This window comes from Peromyscus leucopus, chromosome 1 (assembly GCF_004664715.2).
Source record: "Peromyscus leucopus breed LL Stock chromosome 1, UCI_PerLeu_2.1, whole genome shotgun sequence".
In the NCBI taxonomy this organism is placed as follows: Eukaryota; Metazoa; Chordata; class Mammalia; order Rodentia; family Cricetidae; genus Peromyscus; species Peromyscus leucopus.
The window spans coordinates 98,026,542-98,044,930 of NC_051063.1; the positions used below are offsets into that span (position 1 = coordinate 98,026,542).

An 18,389-nucleotide genomic window follows, 5' to 3' on the forward strand; every position below is an offset into this window, starting at 1 on the left:
CTCTCTCTCTCTCTCTCTCTCTCTCTCTCTCTCTCTCTCTCTCTCTCTCTCTCTCTCTCTCTCTCTCTCCTTGATTATTATTAAATTTATAAGTAAACATACAGAGGTTAAATTAATATACAGACAACATGCTTTAAAACAGGAAGCTGAACCATTGAAATTCTGACCAATAGGGACCACAAAGTGCCCAGAAGTGCTCCATCTTAGGAAACTGCAGCCAGTAAGTAGAGAAAAGCACCTGTGAAGAGTCTGCTCTTGGAAGCTTCTGCCCAGCACTGTCACTGGCTGCCACAGGGTGGAGCACCCAGATGGCCTGGGAAGGGTCCCTGAGTCCAAGAAAGTGCACAGCATCCTGGGAGGTGTGCTCCACTGAGGAACTGTGATTAAGCATCCCTTACCAATGGGCACCCCAAAGCCTCTGGTCCACAGCCTGCCATCTGTGTACCCATGTGCTTCTCTTCTACCTGGCCATAGGATGTTTAGTGGAAGTCCTTAGTTGTGGTCTTAATTTTCCCTCTGATCCAGAAACATAGAATCAGCTTCACCAAACACACATCTTCCACTTGCAACCAGTGTGGCTTGGAGAGAAAGATGGAAAATGGCATCAGAAATGCTCACAGATGGCTTCCTCATCTTCTCTAGCCACAAGGTTGGTTTTGCTTTCTAAGATAATAAGAAGTTGCTTTTCTCACCTTATAGCGCAAATGTTTATTAAAATATTAAAAGAGAATCTTATTTACTGCAATTAAGAACTAGTGGACCTCAGAACAATTTTTACTTGAGGTAATATTCAAGGGTACCACTGACTGGAGGGCCAGCTTTCAGTAGCCCGGTGTAAGGAGAGAAAAAAATCCATAAATGTGGCAAGGGCTAGACTTTTTCTATCTGAAAGGAAAATAAGGAAACACTCTTTCTGATGGTAACTTTCACTTTTACTTTATCTTTAAAAAAAATCTGTTTCTGAAAATCTGTCTCCATATAGTTACATATCTTTTCACAGAATTACATTCTCCACACAGCTACTACATACCTTCACACTTCTTCACACCGCCACATCTCTCTTCACACAGTTACATTCTCCATACAGCCAATACTTCTTCTCTTCTTCTACATAGCTATACATATCATCTACACAGCTCTCTTACCATACAGCCACATCTATTCCTTCATACACATCTCTCTCTCTCCTCTCTCTCTCTCTCTCTCTCTCTCTCTCTCTCTCTCTCTCTCTCTCTCTCTCATATAGCTACATCTCTTTCTCAGCATGTGCACACATGCACATGTATTCACCACACAAGAGTGCTTGTGTACACACACACACACAAACATACACACACTTCAGCAGGCAAGCTCTTGACAATTATATGTTACATTTTCAGGGTCAGACCCATTCTCATAACACATGGTAAGTCACACAGTTTTGTCAGGCTAGGTAGGTCACTTTGACCAGCCAGTGAGTAACACTTTTTGGCCAGCCAGTAACACTTGGCTGTGCACATAGCCTGAGTGGTTAGCACTCCCAGACAGAGAATGACATTGAAATTCAGGACCTAAGCAATTAAACAATTAGTTGGCTGAACCTTGAGCTTTGTATCATTGGGAGTACATGCAGAAAGCCAACTACTGCAGGAAAGATATGTCTTAATGTTGTCAGCCTGACTTTGGTTTAACAGACACTTGGGAACTTGGCCTTGAGCAAATCATCTCCAGGGATAACTTAGTCTATTTTGGATTTGCTCTAAAGTCTAAAATCAGCTAAATGTGTAAAAGGCTTCTTTTGTAGCTGAGAATACTGTTGCTTTTCTATGTCAGTTAGGAAAAATATCCTAGTATTATTTCTATTCATCAGAATTATACAGCTTAAGGAGAAATCATTTTCTGACCATCCACAGCCATATGTGCCAAAAAGATTGATATGTAATCATGAGATTACATATATACATCATATGAGATTACACATTATAGTGTAGGTATTGATTGGGGAGATACCACAGCTGTTTTTCCACATGTGAAATTACAAACAGAAACAACAGTGTTCAAAGTCTATGGCCCTGTAAGTTTTGCTTGAACAGGGTTCCTCCATCAGAGGATTATTCTTCTGGTGGGTTGACACCTGAACTATCAATTGCCATCTGCTGTATACTCCCATGGCCTCCGGCACAAGGGCCTGCAACAGGAGAGCTTATATGGTTGAACTAGAGCCAAGTTGCTGGGTCATAGCCAATGTCCACAGCAGGAAAGAACAATTAGCAACTTGAAGCAATTTTGTGTTTACAGTCATTCAGCAAGCAAAGTTCTGTGTAAATAGGCCCCCTTGCCATAATTACAGGGATCAGTTCAGAAAATATTGATAGAGGCCAGATACCTACAGTGGGACATTCAACCATACTTCAGGAAATGTTCTCTGGGAACATAATAAAGCTATCTAACAGTCTGCATGCAAGCAGAACAGTAAGAAAACACGATGAGACTCAGTGCATTGGTGGTGTTCCACTTATTCTGTGGCTATCCAAACTCCACCCGCCCCCCAAAGATACAACAACATTTCAGAGCACTGTATTAAACAAGAATATTCATAAAGACTGCTTATATCCTACTATTTTTGCATGTAGCAGAAAGCTTCAAAATTTTAACTCCTGAAAATCAATTTTAGTTCTATATCCTGAAGTCGCAAAGAGCTCCAAAAAGGCTGAATTTGTGGCCACAGCACCCACAACGCCATCAAATTTTAATTTCAAGCTAAATGTCCTTTTACAGAACAGGTATAGAAGTGGAAAAGTAAAAACCAACAACACCATACCATCGTTCAGAAGAGTGTGTGGTGAGTGTAAAGGCATCAAAAACCAGTTGGCTGAAGTCAGTAGGATGCACCACAGAGGTACTTTTCCATGTCAGAGTGTCTACTGACAAAACATAGAACTGACAAATTGTTTAAATCATAGTTTCCCAGACGTGGCAGAGGAAACTTCTCTATTGAATCTGACTTCATCTTTTTTAGCGATCCCTCCTCTGACTCAGGAGAGGGGCACATTTGTTAGTTACTGGAAAGCTGCATTTTTCTGCGAATGTGAAAATGTACTGGAGTATTTTGTTTGTGTTCCTGCACGATAGCAAGGGCTTAACTCTGTGAGTTCAGAAAACGTGCTCCTATTCAGATGATGTGCTATAGCCAGCTCATGGAAGCTCTTAAGCCTGGCGGTGGTGGCGCACACCTTTAATCCTAGCACTAGGGAGGCAGAGCCAGGCAGATCTCTGTGAGTTCCAGGCCAGCCTGGGCTACCAAGTGAGTTCCAGGAAAAGGCACAAAGAGAAACCCTGTCTCGAGGGGGGGTAAAAAAAAGAGTCGATTGGAGAAGACCTCAGCACCTACTCACCTTGCAACATGCAGGAAAAGAGTTCAGGCCTAGCTACCCTAAACGTGTGGCTCCGGGTCCCGGCCTCATGCACGATCTTATTTCACCCTTCTCACCCCAGAGCTGGGAGAGGAACTGGACACTCAAGCTGAGCAGCTCCGGGTAGGAATCAGCTGCAGCCTGGCTGTAACTAACTCCCAACTTCCTAGAGTTTCCTTGGCTCTTCGATCCCTTTTCCAGCTCCGAGGCCTCCCCGGCTTCCCCTAGCTCTCCGGCGCCAGACTGGGGTGGCAGGAGCAGCTCAGCAGCCGCCCCCCGGAGCTGAGCACAGATGGTGCGCAGGGTTCCTCCAAGCCTACCCCAGGCCACCCCGGCTCCGGCTCCGCCTCCGCGGGGTTCCAGCATCAGGCCATGGTGCGCTGCTTTTGGAGACAACCTTGGGCTCAATGGTCACCCCCTGCTCTCCTCCAGTCTTCATCGCTCTCCTGGCTCAGGCCCTGGCGCGGCCTCAAGTCCCCATCCCAGGCCCTTCCGGTCGCGCCAGGCGGCGGCGCTTATCTGGGTCGCGGAGCGGGGTGCCTGGCACGGTCCCGCAGGTAGTAGATGAAATCTTGGCAGCTGTCGTGCTCCAGGGCCCCTCGGGCACAGAGCTCAGCCAGCAGCTGCAGACCAGGCCAGCGCCTGGTCACAGAGCGCGTCCCTTGCCCCTGGCATGCACCACCTCACGCCCCCGCATCCTCGGACAGTGCCAGGTAGGCGGGCTCAGGAGAAAGCCCTACGCCTGCCAGCTCAGAGCCGCCGCCGCTGCCGCCTGCCAGTGACCGCTCCCAGCCTGAGCCACAGCTCCAGCCGGCCGGCCTCCCACCGGTTGCATGCAGCTCTCCACTAGTCGCTCGCTCGGGCTTTCTCGTCTTCCGAGCGGCCCCTCGTTCCTCCCCCAGCGCAGAAGCAAGGCGGCGCCGCACAGCTCCGCGCGCCCCTCCGCGCTCCGCCCGCTACTCGCTGCCGCCGGGGGCGGGGCCGGGTCAGGGGTGCGCGCTGAGGACCGGGGATCACTGCTTTCTCAAAGCAGACAAGCCAGCGGGGTGACGGGAACAGGACTTACCCGCCACAGGAGAGCCTGATTATGCTCAGGACCCCAAGTTGCGAGTGACGGTGCCCGGGCTCAGGCAATGGGAGCTGGTAGGCGTGCCAGAACCTCTTGGCACCCCATTCTTCCGCCCAGATGCAAACCTAGCATCCCCCGACCGCTGCCCACCCACCCCCGCCTCTGGAGGCCCACATGGGTCCAAATGCACGTTCTTGGGTGTATGAAGTGAAGGCTTGGAGATGGACCACACCTGCCGAGATCTCAGTACCTTCTTCGAACTTGGAAAGCAGGATCTAAGCAGAAACCTCGGGCCTAAGGACATCACGCGCCCAAATGCGAGGTTTCGAGCCAAGATTTGCCAAAAAGAAAAAAAAAAAAAAAAAGAATGGATGCCCAGCGTGGGTTGATTTGGAGAAGGTGGAGGCAATGATCAGAAGTGAGGGCAGATGCATGACCCCCTGGGAAAGACGCTGAGGCTCACCTGGAGCTTCACAGGTCCTGATAGGTTTTCTAAGCAGCTGATTGGAAAGGCAAGGGTTGCCAGCATTTCCCTAGCACAGGAGACAGAAGACCCAGAGTTTGTGGATGTTTGGAAAGACCTCAGTCACTTCTCATCTACCCATCCCTTCAGTTTTTTAGGCACTAAGCCCAGAAATAACCACGAATTATTGAGCTTGTTTGTGTGCACAAGGCACTGTGCCACAGCCTTTTGTACAATTTCATTTAATTCTGTAGATAGCCTTGAACGTGTGTGTGTGTGTGTGTGTGTGTGTGTGTGTGTGTGTGTGTGTGTTACCCATGTTATCCCTGAAAAAGCAGACTCAGAAAGGTGCCGCTTACCCAAAATCCTAATAAGGGACTAGTCTTTCTCCCTCCCCCTCCCTCAGGACTGCTTCCCTCCACCCTTTTCCCTTCTCTCTCCCTCTCTTTCCTCCACCTCCACCCCTCTTACATATTTAGATAATCCTGTTGTCAAACATTCTTCTAGAACAATTAACTAGCACCCTTAGTCATAAGGTTGCGCTGTCTCTAACAATGTCTCATAGAAAATCTTTTGCACACTGAGATAATGTAGCATCCCAGAGAATATTTGTTCAACAGACAAAATCTGAAGTTCTGTGGTGAGTGGTGCTAGGCTTTGTGGAATTTATATTGGAGTAATAGAGAATGGACAGTTGTAGTTATAAAGAGCTGTGAAAAGCAGGTAGAACCCTTCTATTTTTCTTATTTTCTATATTTATTTTTTCTACTTTGTTTGTTTTGAGGCAGGGTTTTTCTGTGTAGCTTTGAAGCTTGTTCTGGAACTCACTCTGTAGACCAGGCTGACCTCCAACTCACAGAGATCCGACTGCCTCTGCCTCCAGAGAGCTGGGATTAAAGGCGTGTGCCACCACTGCCCAACTTAAAAAGTTTTAAAAGTAGAAAAAAAAATAGACTTTCTGTCTCAGTTCTACTGTCAGAGCAATAGCAGGGAGTGGGAGGGAGAAAGACTAGTCCCTTATTAGGATTTTGGGCAAGCAGCACCTTTCTGAGTCTGCTTTTTCAGGGATAACATGGGTAACACACACACACACACACACACACACACACACACACACACACCACACAACATGGTGTTGCTGATGCACATGCTTCTGAAGATGAAGCCTAAGAACTTTTAGTTTGCATGCTTAGTAAAAGCACCTTTGAAAAAGGGACTTGATGGCAGCTACGGCACCCTCTTGGTGATGTCATTATAGCTGATAGTTCTTAAGCATTTGCTACATACCCTGTACTTTACACATTACTGCATTTCACCTACATTAGCCCTGCATTTCGTATGTGAGAAAAGAAGCACAGAAAGATTTAGTAGCTTCTCCACATAGCTTAGTCCTGACAGCCAAGATTCACATGGAAGTATGCCTGGCCCCAGAGCCTATGTTTTCTTTGGGGGGTGTTGTTTATTTTTGTTTTTATGTGAAAGAGTCTTGTGTGGCTGAGGCTGGCTTTGACCTTCTGATTCTTCTTCCCTTACTTCCTTGAATGCTGGTCTTACAAGAGTGAGCCACCACACCCAGATAGTACCTGTTTCATATGCCACACTGTTGTACACAAAACTTTGTACATGGAGGTACTTTTACCTCCAGGGTGAAAGTACCCAGTATCTTTACTCTTCCGCTAAGATTTCCAAAGTCTCTTATGGACTTGTCCCTTGTCTACTACATGACTTAATTTGCTGAAAATCCTTTCTGAAATGTGGTGCCTTAGCTGAACCCAGCAAGCCAGTGTCAGGCAGCATTTCTGGTGTCACCCAGCATGTGGTGCTGTGCCTTTGGGCTAAAGTTTCTACTTTGTTTCATAGATGGCAGTACCTAGGATGCAGCAGATAAAACACTTCGTGTCCCACACATCTTTTATGCTGCTCATTGATCACATCCTGCTACCAGTAATGCAGACTCTGTGTAAAACCAGAGGTGATGCCATGATGAGCTCTCAAAACCCAAATTCCATTCTGGAGGAGTAGTTGTGGGTGCCTAATGACAGAAGTTCCATCAATCATAATTTCTGCTAATTCAGTTCTTTGCTTTATACAAATGAGATCCAGAGCTATCTTCTAATGATTAACACTGACCTGAAGTACTCACAAACCTCCTCCTCATTCATCATCACACTTGCAGAATAGATTTGCAATGTCTTGGAGCTCATGTTCTGTGACACCAGCTTTCTCATCTTGGTCGTTAGTCTCCTTTGAAAGCTCTTAGTTTCATCCTTCCCTGTTTGGGTGAATTTTTCTTGAGATGAAATGGAAGCAGTTGGGAACTTGATAGCAACCACCTTGTCCATCTGAGTGTTCTTATTGGCTATTATTCCAAGGAGCAATTGTTCTACTATGTTCAAGATACTTATTCCTCCTGCCTAGATTGTGTGAGGTTCTTCTTGGTTTTATGTTTTATAGCTACAATTTTGTAACTACCATTTCCTTCACTTTAAAGGAAGAAGAGTCTTATTAGGTCTATCATTTAAAAGCCACACCACTGTAGAGAGAACCATGAGAGGCCTGACGGCAAAGCACTGGGCCCCAGGCCTGGCACTCCTTTACTGTGTCTTCTCTGTGGTCACACAGGTTTGTATTTGTTCATTTGTTCATAATGAGGCCAAGGAGAGAGCAGAGGTCAGATTTCTGAATCTCATCTCCCTCCAACATCGGATAAAAATTATTTCTTGATATAGGATATAACGAGAAATCCATGGAGTCTTTTTAAAGGGCAAAGGATGTATTAGGAGAAAAATCTCACAGTACAGAACAGAATTGATACAGGTTCTGGAATGCTGTTCCAGCTGCCTGGATCAGTCCCGCATTCAAGTCCCAAGATGGAGTGAAGGGAGTGATGCCTACGTGCCTCCAAAGTCATAGGCAGGTGGAGCAGTCACCTGCTGCATCTCTAGGGGTGGTTCTTCAAGGTCATAGACAGGACAGCTACTCACTACAATAGGATCTCATCCAACCCAGGTTGTCCTCAAATTCATTATGCAATAGAAGATGACCTGAAATTTCTAATGGGCCTGACTTCTACAGCTGAGATTATACTCTTGTAATTAGTGTCTGATTCATGCTGTACTGGTAAATTAATGCAGGACATCCTGCATGCTAGGTAAGAGCTCTATCACACTCCTACCTCCAGGTCCCAAATAAATATTTTTACTTTAAAAATAATTTTTTAAAATGTGTGTATGTATATACTTGTGTTTTAGAACAGTGCTCATGTTGCCCAAGCTGGCCCTAAAGTTGCTATGTAGCCATAGCCCAGGATAATGTCCTGCCTCTATCTCCCAAGTTCTGGGATTATAAACATGATCTACCTTGTCTAGTTTTTCCTATCACATTTATTTATTATTTCTCTCCCACTCCCCCCAGGCTTCCCCCTTTGCCCAGCTCATTCCCCATCTCCCCCTCTGAAAAGGTAAGGCCTCCCATGGAGAGTCAGCAGCAAAACCTGGTACATTCAGTTGAGGCATGTCTAAGCGCGCGCACAGGGTCGTGTTGTGTCGTGTCGTGTCGTGTGTCGTCCCGTCCCCCCGTCCCCGTCCCCCCCGTCCCCCGTCCCCCCCCCCCCCCCCCCCCCCCCCCCCCCCCCCCCGCTCAAGGCTGTGCAAGGTTTTCTACCATAGGTATTGGGCTCCAAAAAGCCAGTTCACACACCAGGGATAGATCCTGATCCCACTGCCAGGGGCCCCTTAAACAGACTAAGCTACACAACTGTCTCACTTATGCAGAGGACCTAGTCTAGACCCATGCAGGCTCCATAGCTGTGTGGAGGCCCAAATTACTCAGGATCAGAGAATCTGAGCTTGCTTTACATAGCAGGGCTGCATAAGGGGATGATTTGACCACGGGCATGGTTACCAGGTGTTTGGAAGGGTCTACCCTTGGCTGTACAGTGTGCTTTGATCTAGCAAGGGGGAGGTCTTTTGCCCCACCCCGTGGCATTGTTATAACAAGCCCTTTTGAAAAAACAGAAGAGGCCGTTGTGTATTGGCCCAGGTCCTCCCCAGGCTATCCTGTGTTTCTGTCTTTCCTCTCATCGACTAGGTCTTTCTTTCTACCTAATATTTTCTTATCCCTCTCTCCTCCTCATAGGAATTCTGGAAAAGGTGGGAGCTGGCCTTTCACACAGCTGTTGGTCAAAAGTTCATGAGTTTCCACTAGCTTGGTTTGGTTGTATCTGTAAGTTTCCCCATCATGATCTTGATGCCCCTTGTTCATAGAACCCTTCTTTCCTCTCTTTGACTGGTTTTCTAGTGCTTGGTTGTGGATCTTTGCATCTGTTTCCATCAGTTAGTTACTGGATGAAGGCTCTATGATGAAACTGAGAAGGTTCTATAAGGAAACGGACATGGTAAAGAAGACAAAACAACAGCCTACATAGTGGGAAAAGATCTTCACCAGCCCCACATCTGACCAAGGGCTGATCTCCAAAATACATAAAGAACTCAAGAAACTAGACAGCAAAATACTAAACAATCCAATTTGAAAAAATGGGCTACCGATCTAAAAAGAGAATTCTCAACAAAAGAATCTCAAAAGGAAGAAAGACATTTAAGGAATTGCTCAACATCCTTAGTCATCAGGAAATGCAAATCAAAATGACTCTGAGATACCATCTTACACCTGTCAGAATGGCTATATCAAAAACACTGATGACAGCTAATAGTTGGAGAGGATGTGGAGAAAGAGGAACACTCCTCCACTGTTAGTGGGAGTGCAAACTTGTACAGCCATTCTGGAAATCACTATGGTGACTTCTCAGACAATTGAGAATCAATCTACTTCATGATACAAGGATACCACTTTTGGGCACATAACCAAGAGATGCTCAATCATACCACATGGACACTTGCTCAGCTATGTTCATAGCAGCATTATTTGTAATAGCCAGAACCTGGAAAGAACCTAGATGCCCCTCAACTGAAGAATAAATAAAGAAAATGTGGTACATTTACACAATGGAGTATTACACAGCCTCATAAAAAGAGTTTGGCCATGTTCCCTCTGTTTCTATTGTTTGGAACAATATGAAGAGTATTTGTATTAGTGCTTCTTAGACATTCTGGTAGAATTCTGTGCTGAAACCATCTGGCCCTGGGCTTTTCTTGGTTGGGAGACTTGGTGACTGCTTCTATTTTCTTAGGATTTACATGTCAATTTAAATTGTTCACCTGATCTTGATTTAATTTTGATATGTGGTACCTATCCAGAAAATTGTCCATATCTTTTACATTTTCCAATTTTGTGGAGTACAGGTTTTCAAAGTATGACCTAATGATTCTCTGGATTTCCTCAGCGTCTGTTATTATGTCCCTCTTTTTGTTTCTGATTTTATTAATTTGGATATTCTCTCTCTGCTTTTTGGTCAGTTTGGATAAGGGTTTGTCTATCTTGTTGATTTTATCGAAGAACCAACTCTTTGTTCCATTGATTCTTTATATTGTTCTCTTTTTTCTATTTTATTGATTTCAGTCCTCAGTTTGATTATTTCCTATAATCTACTCCTCCTGGGTGAGTTTGCTTCTTTTTGTTCTAGAGCTTCCAGGTGTGCTGTTAAGTCACTAGTGTGACATTTCTCCAACTTCTTAGTGCTATGAACTTTCCTCCTGGCACTGCTTTTGTGGTGTCCCATAAGTTTGGGTATGTTTTCCATTCATTTTCATTGAATTCTAGGAAGTCTTTAATTTCTTTCTTTATTTCTTCCTTGACCCAGTGATAATTCAGTTGAACATTGTTCGTTTTCCATGAGTTTGTAAGCCTTCTGTAATTTGTGTTGTTGTTGAATTCTAACTTTAAGCCATGGTGGTCTGATAAGATACAAGGGGTTATTCCATTTTTTTTTAAAATCTGTTGAGACTTGTTTTGTTACTGAGTATGTGGTCAGTCTTGGAGAAGGTTCCATGAGGTGCTCAGAAGAATGTTTGTTCTTTTGTGTTTGGGTAAAATGTTCTATAGGTGTTTGTTAGATTCATTTGAGTCATAACATTTATTAATTCCCCTATTTCTCTGTTAAGTTTCTGTCTGACAGACCTGTTCAGTGGTGAGAGTGTGGTATTGAAATCTCCCACTACTAGTGTATGATGTGTGATTTAAGCTTTATTAATGTTTCTTTTACAAATGTAGATGCTCTTATATTTGGGGCATAAATGTTCAGAATTGTGACTTCATCTTGATGGATGTTTCCTGTAATGAATATGAAATGTCCTTCTTTATTTCTTTTGATTAATTTTAGTTTGAAGTCTATTTTATTAGATATTAAGATAGTTACACCATCTTGTTTCTTAGGTCTGTTTGATTGGAAAATCTTTTTCCAACCCTTTACTCTGAGGTAATGTCTTTGAGGTTGAGGTGTGTTTCTTTTTTTTCTTTTTTTGTTTTTTTGTTTGTTTGTTTTTTTCGAGACAGGGTTTCTCTGTGTAGCTTTGCACCTTTCCTGGAACTCACCTTGGAGACCAGACTGGCCTCGAACTCACAGATATCCGCCTGCCTCTGCCTCCCAAGGAGGTGTGCAGAGAAGTATGGATTCTGTTTTTGCACCCATTCTGTTAGCCTGTGTGTGTGTGTGTGTGTGTGTGTGTGTGTGTGTGTGTGTGTTTTTATAGGCAAATTGAGTCCATTGAAATTAAGAGATATTAATGGCCAGTGATGTTAATTCTTGTTATTTTTGGTTTTGGTGGTGGTGGTGGTGGTAGTGTGTGTGTGTGTGTGTGTGTGTGTGTGTGTGTGTGTGTGTGTTGGTATTGTATTCCCCAAAATATTGTGCACTCTAATAAACTTATCTGGGGTCAGAGACAGAACAGCCACAATATTAAACATAGAAGTTAGGCAGTGGTAGTACATGCCTTTAATCCTAGCATTCCAGCAGAAGAAATCCATCTGTTCAAGGATACAGCCAAGCATGGTGACTCATGCTTTAATCCCAGAAACTGAGTCTTTAATCACAGGGAGTGATGGTAGAAAGCAGAAAGGTATATAAGGCGTGAGGGCTAGAAACTAGCAGCATTTGGCTGGTTAAGCATTTTGGTTATGCATTTAGCTGATTAAGCTTCAGGCTTTCGAGCGGCAGTTCAGCTGAGAGCCATTGGAATGAGGACACAGAAGCTTCCATTCTGAGGAAACAGGACCAGCTGAGGAACTGGAGGTGAGGTGGCTGTGGCTTGTTCTGTCTCTCTGATCTTCCAGCATTCACCCCAATAACTGGCCTCAGGTTTGATTTTATTAATAAGAACTTTTTAAGATTCATGCACGTGTGTGTTTGTGTGTGTGTGTGTGTGTGTGTGTGTGTGTGTGTGTGTGTGTGTTTCCCTCCTTTGGGATTTGCTGGTGTGCAGTTATCTATTGCCTGTGTTTTGGTGGCTGCAGCTAAATTCCTTGGGTTGGAGTTTTTCTTCTAGTAGTTTCTGTAGAGCTGGATTGGTGGACATGTAATGTTTAAATCTAGTTTTGTCATGGAATATCTTTTTTTCTCCATCTATGGTGATTGAAAGCTTTGCTGAGTATAATAATCTGGACTAGCATTAGTGGTCTCTTAGTATCTGCAGAACTAACGGGGACTATGGGGGTCCAGCCTCCCGATAGTCCCCTCCCAGGGTCCGAGAAGAATCTACAACCAGCTGATAATTTAATCTTTGATAATATGAAATGAATCTACATACACAAAACTCCTCAGTCAATACACTTTATTCTTCTGAGTCAGTTCTCTCTCTACATAGCTTCTATTCTGCTTTCATGCCTAGTTCCTTTCTTGCCTGGTTTGTCTCTGTCTTTATCTGTTTTCCCCTCTTAAGTTCTATCTTAATTCTCTCATCTTAGTTCTGCCTCATCTAGGTCCTTCTCATCTTGTTCTTACCCATCTAGTACTTTCCTGTCTGGCTCTTCCTCATCTTCCATCCTGACCTCCAGTTCTCTAGTCAAAAATCCTCTCCAGCCAAAATCCTCAATATCCTCTCTTCATTCTCCATCTCTGAGATGTTCAGTTATAAAGCCAAGCCATAGCGATCCTCTGGCAGAGCAAGGTCACCAGGCTTGAATTCTTACAGGGTCATAAAAGTAGGTAAGAATTTTCCTCAGACAGTGTCTGTCAGGTTTTCTTTTATAACCCAAATGAGTGCTAATGATCGGTTAGTCAAAAAGGGAACTTATGTGCTCAATCTACATTCCTAGAAGTAGTTAGGTAAGAAATTAGGAGTCTATTAGTAAGGCTGTAAGAAAGGAGGGTCTCACCCTAAATAGCACAAGTAATAAAGCTATCCTCCTGCCCCAGGAGACAGGTGTTGTTTTGTTTGGCCTTGGATGCTTGATAGGTATTTTAGATAAATACACTGTTAGGAGTTCTTGGAAGCATGCATAGCATTACAAGAAAAACACTGTAAGAAACAGTTAATAGATATACAAAAGCTAAAATATCACCAAGACTTCTTTAGCCATGGCTTGACCTTTGGAGAAGTCCTTGACTTTTCCAAGTAGTAGCTTCTGTGATAGTAGCTGAATTCCATTACATTTTCCTGCGGCTTGCAGCACAGAACGTCTGTCCAGGACCTTCTGGCTTTCAGAGTTTCTATTGAGAAGTCAGGTATAATTCTCATAGGTCTGCCTTTATTTGTTACTTGACTTTTTCCTTTGCTGCTCTTAATATTCTTTCTTTATTCTGTATGCTTAGTGTTTTGACTATTATGTGGCAAGGGGACTATTTTTGTGGTCCAGTCTATTTGTTGTTCTGTATGCTTCTTAGACCTTCACAGGCGTGTCTTAAGTTGGGAAAGTTTCCTTCTATGATTTGGTTTAATATATTTTCTGTGTCTTTGAGCTGGAATTCTCCTTCTTCTATCCCTATTATTCTTAGGTTTGGTCTTTCAATGGTGTCTCAGATTTTCTGGATGTTTTTTGTTAAAAATTTGCTGGAGTTAACTTTTTTTTTTTTTGGTTTTCTCTGTGTAGCTTTGCGCCTTTCCTGGAACTCACTTGGTAGCCCAGGCTGGCCTCAAATTCACAGAGATCCACCTGGCTCTGCCTCCTGAGTGCTGGGATTAAAGGCGTGCGCCACCACCGCCTGGCTGAGTTAACATTTTCTTTGACCAATAAATCTCTTTCCTCTATTGTATTCTCAATGCCTGAGATTCTCTCTTCCATCTCTTATATTCTGTTGGCTATGCTTGCCTCTGTAGTTCTTGTTCATTTGCTTAGATTTCCCTTTTCTTGAATTCCCTCAGTTTGTGTTTTCTTATTGCCTCTGTTTCAATTTTCAAGTCTTGAACTGTTTCTTTTACCTGTTTGGTATTTTTTCTTGGCTTTCTTTAAGGGATTTATTGATTTCTTCCATTATTTTTTGTTTGTCTTTTCCTCCATTTCTTTAAGGGAATTTTTCATTTCCTCTTTGAGGACCTCTATCATCTTTATAAAGTTGTTTTTAAGGTCGTTTTCTTCTGGATCATCTGCATTGGGATGTTCAGGTCTTGCTATTGCAGGATCACTAGGTTCTGGTGGTGTGGTATTGCTCTTTACTTTGTTGAATGTGTTCTTACACTGCCATCTACCCATTTCTTTAATCTGTACAGGTGGAGCTCTGGGTTGCTCTTCCAATAGGTGCAGGTGTTGCCTGTGGCTCCAGTGGTCACTCTTCTTCCCAATCAGTACAGGAGGAGCAGGAGGGTTGTTTGGCTCCACTGGTAACTGGTGCTGCAGAGGATGGTTGTCCAGAGGCTGGCGGAGGAGGTTGCTGCAAGGTCTCTGGGGCTGCAATGGCTGGGGGTGAGGGGCACAGAATGTGTCCCCAGGCTTAGGGGCTAGAGAACTGGGCAGTCCAGTTGGGAGATCAGGGCCTTAATTCTTTCCTATTGGTTCAGGGAGTGGAAGGGGCAGGGTTCCAGTGGTCTCTGGTGCTGCAGAGGATGGTTGTCAAAGGGGTGGGGGTAGGGAGGTTGCTGCCAAGTCTCTGAGGCTGCGATGGCTGGGTGGGGCAGGGAGAGGGGCACGGAGTGTGCCCTGGGGCCAGAGAACTGGGCTGTCTAGTCCGAAGATCAGGGACTTACCTCGCTTAAGGCTCTGGTGATTGCTGGTGCCACAGGGGATGGTTGTCGAGGGGATGATGATTGAACTTATTTTTGTTATTTTAATTATTTTTACTGTTTGTTTTTTTTTTTAGCTCATGCCATGTGTCAGACACTTTTAAAAATGCTATGAATTAGCTCATATAATCTTCATAACAATTCACTGGGAAAGATGTTAGTCACCCCCACTGTTCCCTAAGGAAACTAAGTTTGAAAATGTAAGCAGCAATAGTTTGTATCCTGCAATCCCAGCATGTAGTGGAGGTAGAGGAAAATGAATCAGGATTTTAGGGCCAGCCTAGGCAAAATAGTGAGTTTGAAGTCAGGCTGAGCTACATGAGACACTATCTAAAACAATGAAACAAAGCCAGGAAGAGGAGGAGGAAGACATTTAAGTAGCACGCTCAAGTTTACACAGGTAGTCAGCAGCACAGATGGCCTGTGTGAGTCTCAAGCCTGGCTGTTGATTACTTTTCCAATGTAGGTGGCCTGGGTGAGAACCCAGGTCACAAAGTGGTTCAGATGGCCAGAAAGAGCAGTTTTGATCTTGTCCCTTCTCCAGCCTCGCTGGCTGCAGTAGACACTGACTTTGTTTTCTGCATGTGAAGATGGGAGGGCGAAGCTCACCAAGGAACTGCTGGGTGTCCCATGGCATATGCTGTGCTTAATGTGGTTTGTTTTTGTTTTATGTGTATGGGTGTTTTGTCTATATGCATGTCTGTAGACCATATGTGTTCAGTACTACAGGATGCTAGAAGAGGTCATCAGATCCCCTGGTACTGAAATTACGTATGGTTGGAGGCCTCAATATGGGTGCTAAAAACTGAACCCAAGTTCTCTACAAGAACAGCAAGTGCTCTTAACTGCTGAGGTATGTATCTGGTCCCCAATTAATGTACTTTTAATTATTACTATTACTAGTTAAAATACTTAATATTATTATTATCTTGAATTTATAGGCAAGAATATCAAAATTCTGAGGCTCCAGTCACCTGCTCAAGGTCACACCACTAGTAAACTATGGAGAAGAGATCCAAATACAGGCTAGGGGACCTTCAGAGACTTAAATTCAACTGCTACAACATGCCTCCCCATGATTCTCATGTCAGAATTGCCTTACAGGAGTCCTTCACATTTTTTTTTTTTTTTTTTTTTTTTTGAGACAGGGTTTCTCTGTGTAGCTTTGGAGCCTGTCCTGGAACTCACTCTGTAGCCCAGGCTGGCCTTGAACTCACAGAGATCCACCTGCCTCTGCCTCCTGAGTGCTGGGATTAAAGGCATGCACCCCCACCGCCCAGCTTGTCCTTCACATTTTTCTAACAACTTCTGGAGACTTTTATGATCACCTTGGACAGTCAAATACACATTCTAAGATGAGTGTTTATGGTGCCTAGGAAAGTCAAACACACAACTTGAAAACAAGCTGTATGTGACTTCCTGAAGAATTGCCTAAAGCCCAGGGGATTACACAGACTCCAAGCAACAGCAACGCACTCTGCTCCTGTTTTCTGCTCAGCCGGTCTCACCTCCTAAGCAGCGGCATTGCCTCCTGGCTCTCTCCTGCTGCACTTCCTCTCCTGCTTCTACAATTCTGCCTCATGCCCAGATGTGTTGAGTTATCTTCTGCCAGCAAAGATGCTAATTTCTCTATCTGCAGCTGTCTGATTTCAGACTTTGCACGTAAACCTCCAGTAACAGCACCTGTTTTCCCCCACTTGATAATTAGGAATAAGTATTGTTCTCCATTGCCAACACAAAGCACAGTGCTCACCCCAAAGGCAGTAAGATGTGGTTCTTTTCTGAGTCAAACATGAATAAGGACAGCCTGGGAACACAGATTCAGGTTGAACAAAAGAATGTCATAAATCGATGCATTTGACAAATGCATCATGGAGACATCAGGTAAGTGGGTTAAAAACAAAATGAGGAAATCTCAGCAATAGGTTTCAGATATTCTCTGATGCCTTTCTTAGCTCCTGAGGTGGTAGAAGCTAGTGGTCTGCTAAGAAGACATTCCAACTAGTTCTTCTGTGGCAGAGCATCAACTGTGCTTCAGAACTTTGCCTGAAGCTCTTTCTCTCATTCTTGTTGCTGCTGCACATCTTTTAGACACTCTAGCCTCTGAGGAATGGCAATCTTCATGTTTCCTGAGTTCTTCAAAAGTGCAAAGCTTCAAGAGAGCCTGTTCAATTTGGTCCCAAAAGTCATCCAGCTTACTCATGAGCCCCATAGCAGGTGAGTGGTAACTACCAAACAAAACGTTCATCTTCTTTTCCATCTCTGCAGCTCTCTTGGCTTCTGTTGTCATGTGACCCCTTTTTATCTCAAGTCTTTTTTCAAGTGATCCAATTCTGGCCTTTTTGCTAACTTTTTGCCCTTGTGTAGCAGCTCTGAACAGGAAGATACAGCACTTGACTGTAGCATTCTTTCCACACCTGGTTGTAAGCTTCACTGGAGATTCTCCAAGGCTCATTCCTTGTTTTACCATGTCCATCTCTTGCATGAGAACATCCTGGGCCTTTTTCAATTTCTTTGGAGAACTTCTCATAAGGGCTGTGCTCAAGATAGGTAATGTAATTTGTTGGTACCAATCCAACAGTTTTTCCCTTTTTATTTCCAGACGGCTCATAGTGGTGGTGTAGGTCATAATGAAGCATTATCATCAATTCTTTTTTGATCAATTCTTCACTTCTCTGTAAATCTTTTAGAGGTAGTTTACATTTACAGGTCTTAAAACAGTTTCCTTTACTTCACACGCTTGTGGTATATCCTTCTGAACAGCTTTGTGCATTTGTTTCATTTCCTTTACATGCTCAGCTTCTCATATGGCCTCCTTTCCAGCATCCACAAGAGCAGTATCTTCAATGTAGGAATCATCTGTTTCATGATCTTCCAGCTCCTTCTCAGCATTTTCTGGTAGAAGCATTTGAAAATCTTTCTTAGGAGCAGGAAGGCCCACCAACCCAAGTTGGAGATGTTCACAAGATTCTCTTTCCATGTGCTTCACATAAGAGGACACACTATAGTCTACCATTCCATCCTCTGGACTAATGTTTAGTGTCTAAATGGTGTATTACCTAGGGTGGCATTAGTGATTGGTTTGGGTTTTGTTCCACTTTGGGGAATCAGCACTTCAGCTCCATTTGGAGGAGTCCTGAAAGGGGGAAAAAGAAGCCTATGTGTGTAGTTGATATATTGTGCACCCCAATATACTTACCTGGGGTCAGAGAACAGAACAGCCACTATATTAAACATAGAGGTTAGGCAGTGGCAGCACATACCTTTAATCCTAGCATTCCAGAGGCAGAGATCTATCTGGATCTCTGTGAGTTCAAGGCCACACTGGAAACAGCCAGGCATGGTGACACAATCCA

The 18,389-nt window shown here is 44.0% G+C and overlaps 1 protein-coding gene and 1 pseudogene across 1 annotated transcript; both read right to left on the reverse strand.

Annotated features, from left to right (window-relative positions):
* LOC114710284 overlaps positions 1 to 3,758 on the reverse strand; it is a 72,526-nt pseudogene extending 68,768 nt beyond the window's left edge.
* A 12,761-nt stretch (positions 3,759 to 16,519) lies between these two features.
* Positions 16,520 to 18,213, reverse strand: LOC114710249 (cell division cycle 5-like protein). The gene has a single exon (XM_037211764.1). The coding sequence runs from the start codon at positions 17,660 to 17,662 to the stop codon at positions 17,057 to 17,059; it is 606 nt and encodes a 201-aa protein (XP_037067659.1). The 5' UTR covers positions 17,663 to 18,213; the 3' UTR covers positions 16,520 to 17,056.
* Between the last annotated feature and the right edge of the window lie 176 nt (positions 18,214 to 18,389).

What these genes read in the sequence shown, in the direction of transcription:
- LOC114710249 (XM_037211764.1), bottom strand. Translation starts at nt 17,662, where the DNA reads ATGACCTACACCACCACTATGAGCCGTCTGGAAATAAAAAGGGAAAAA.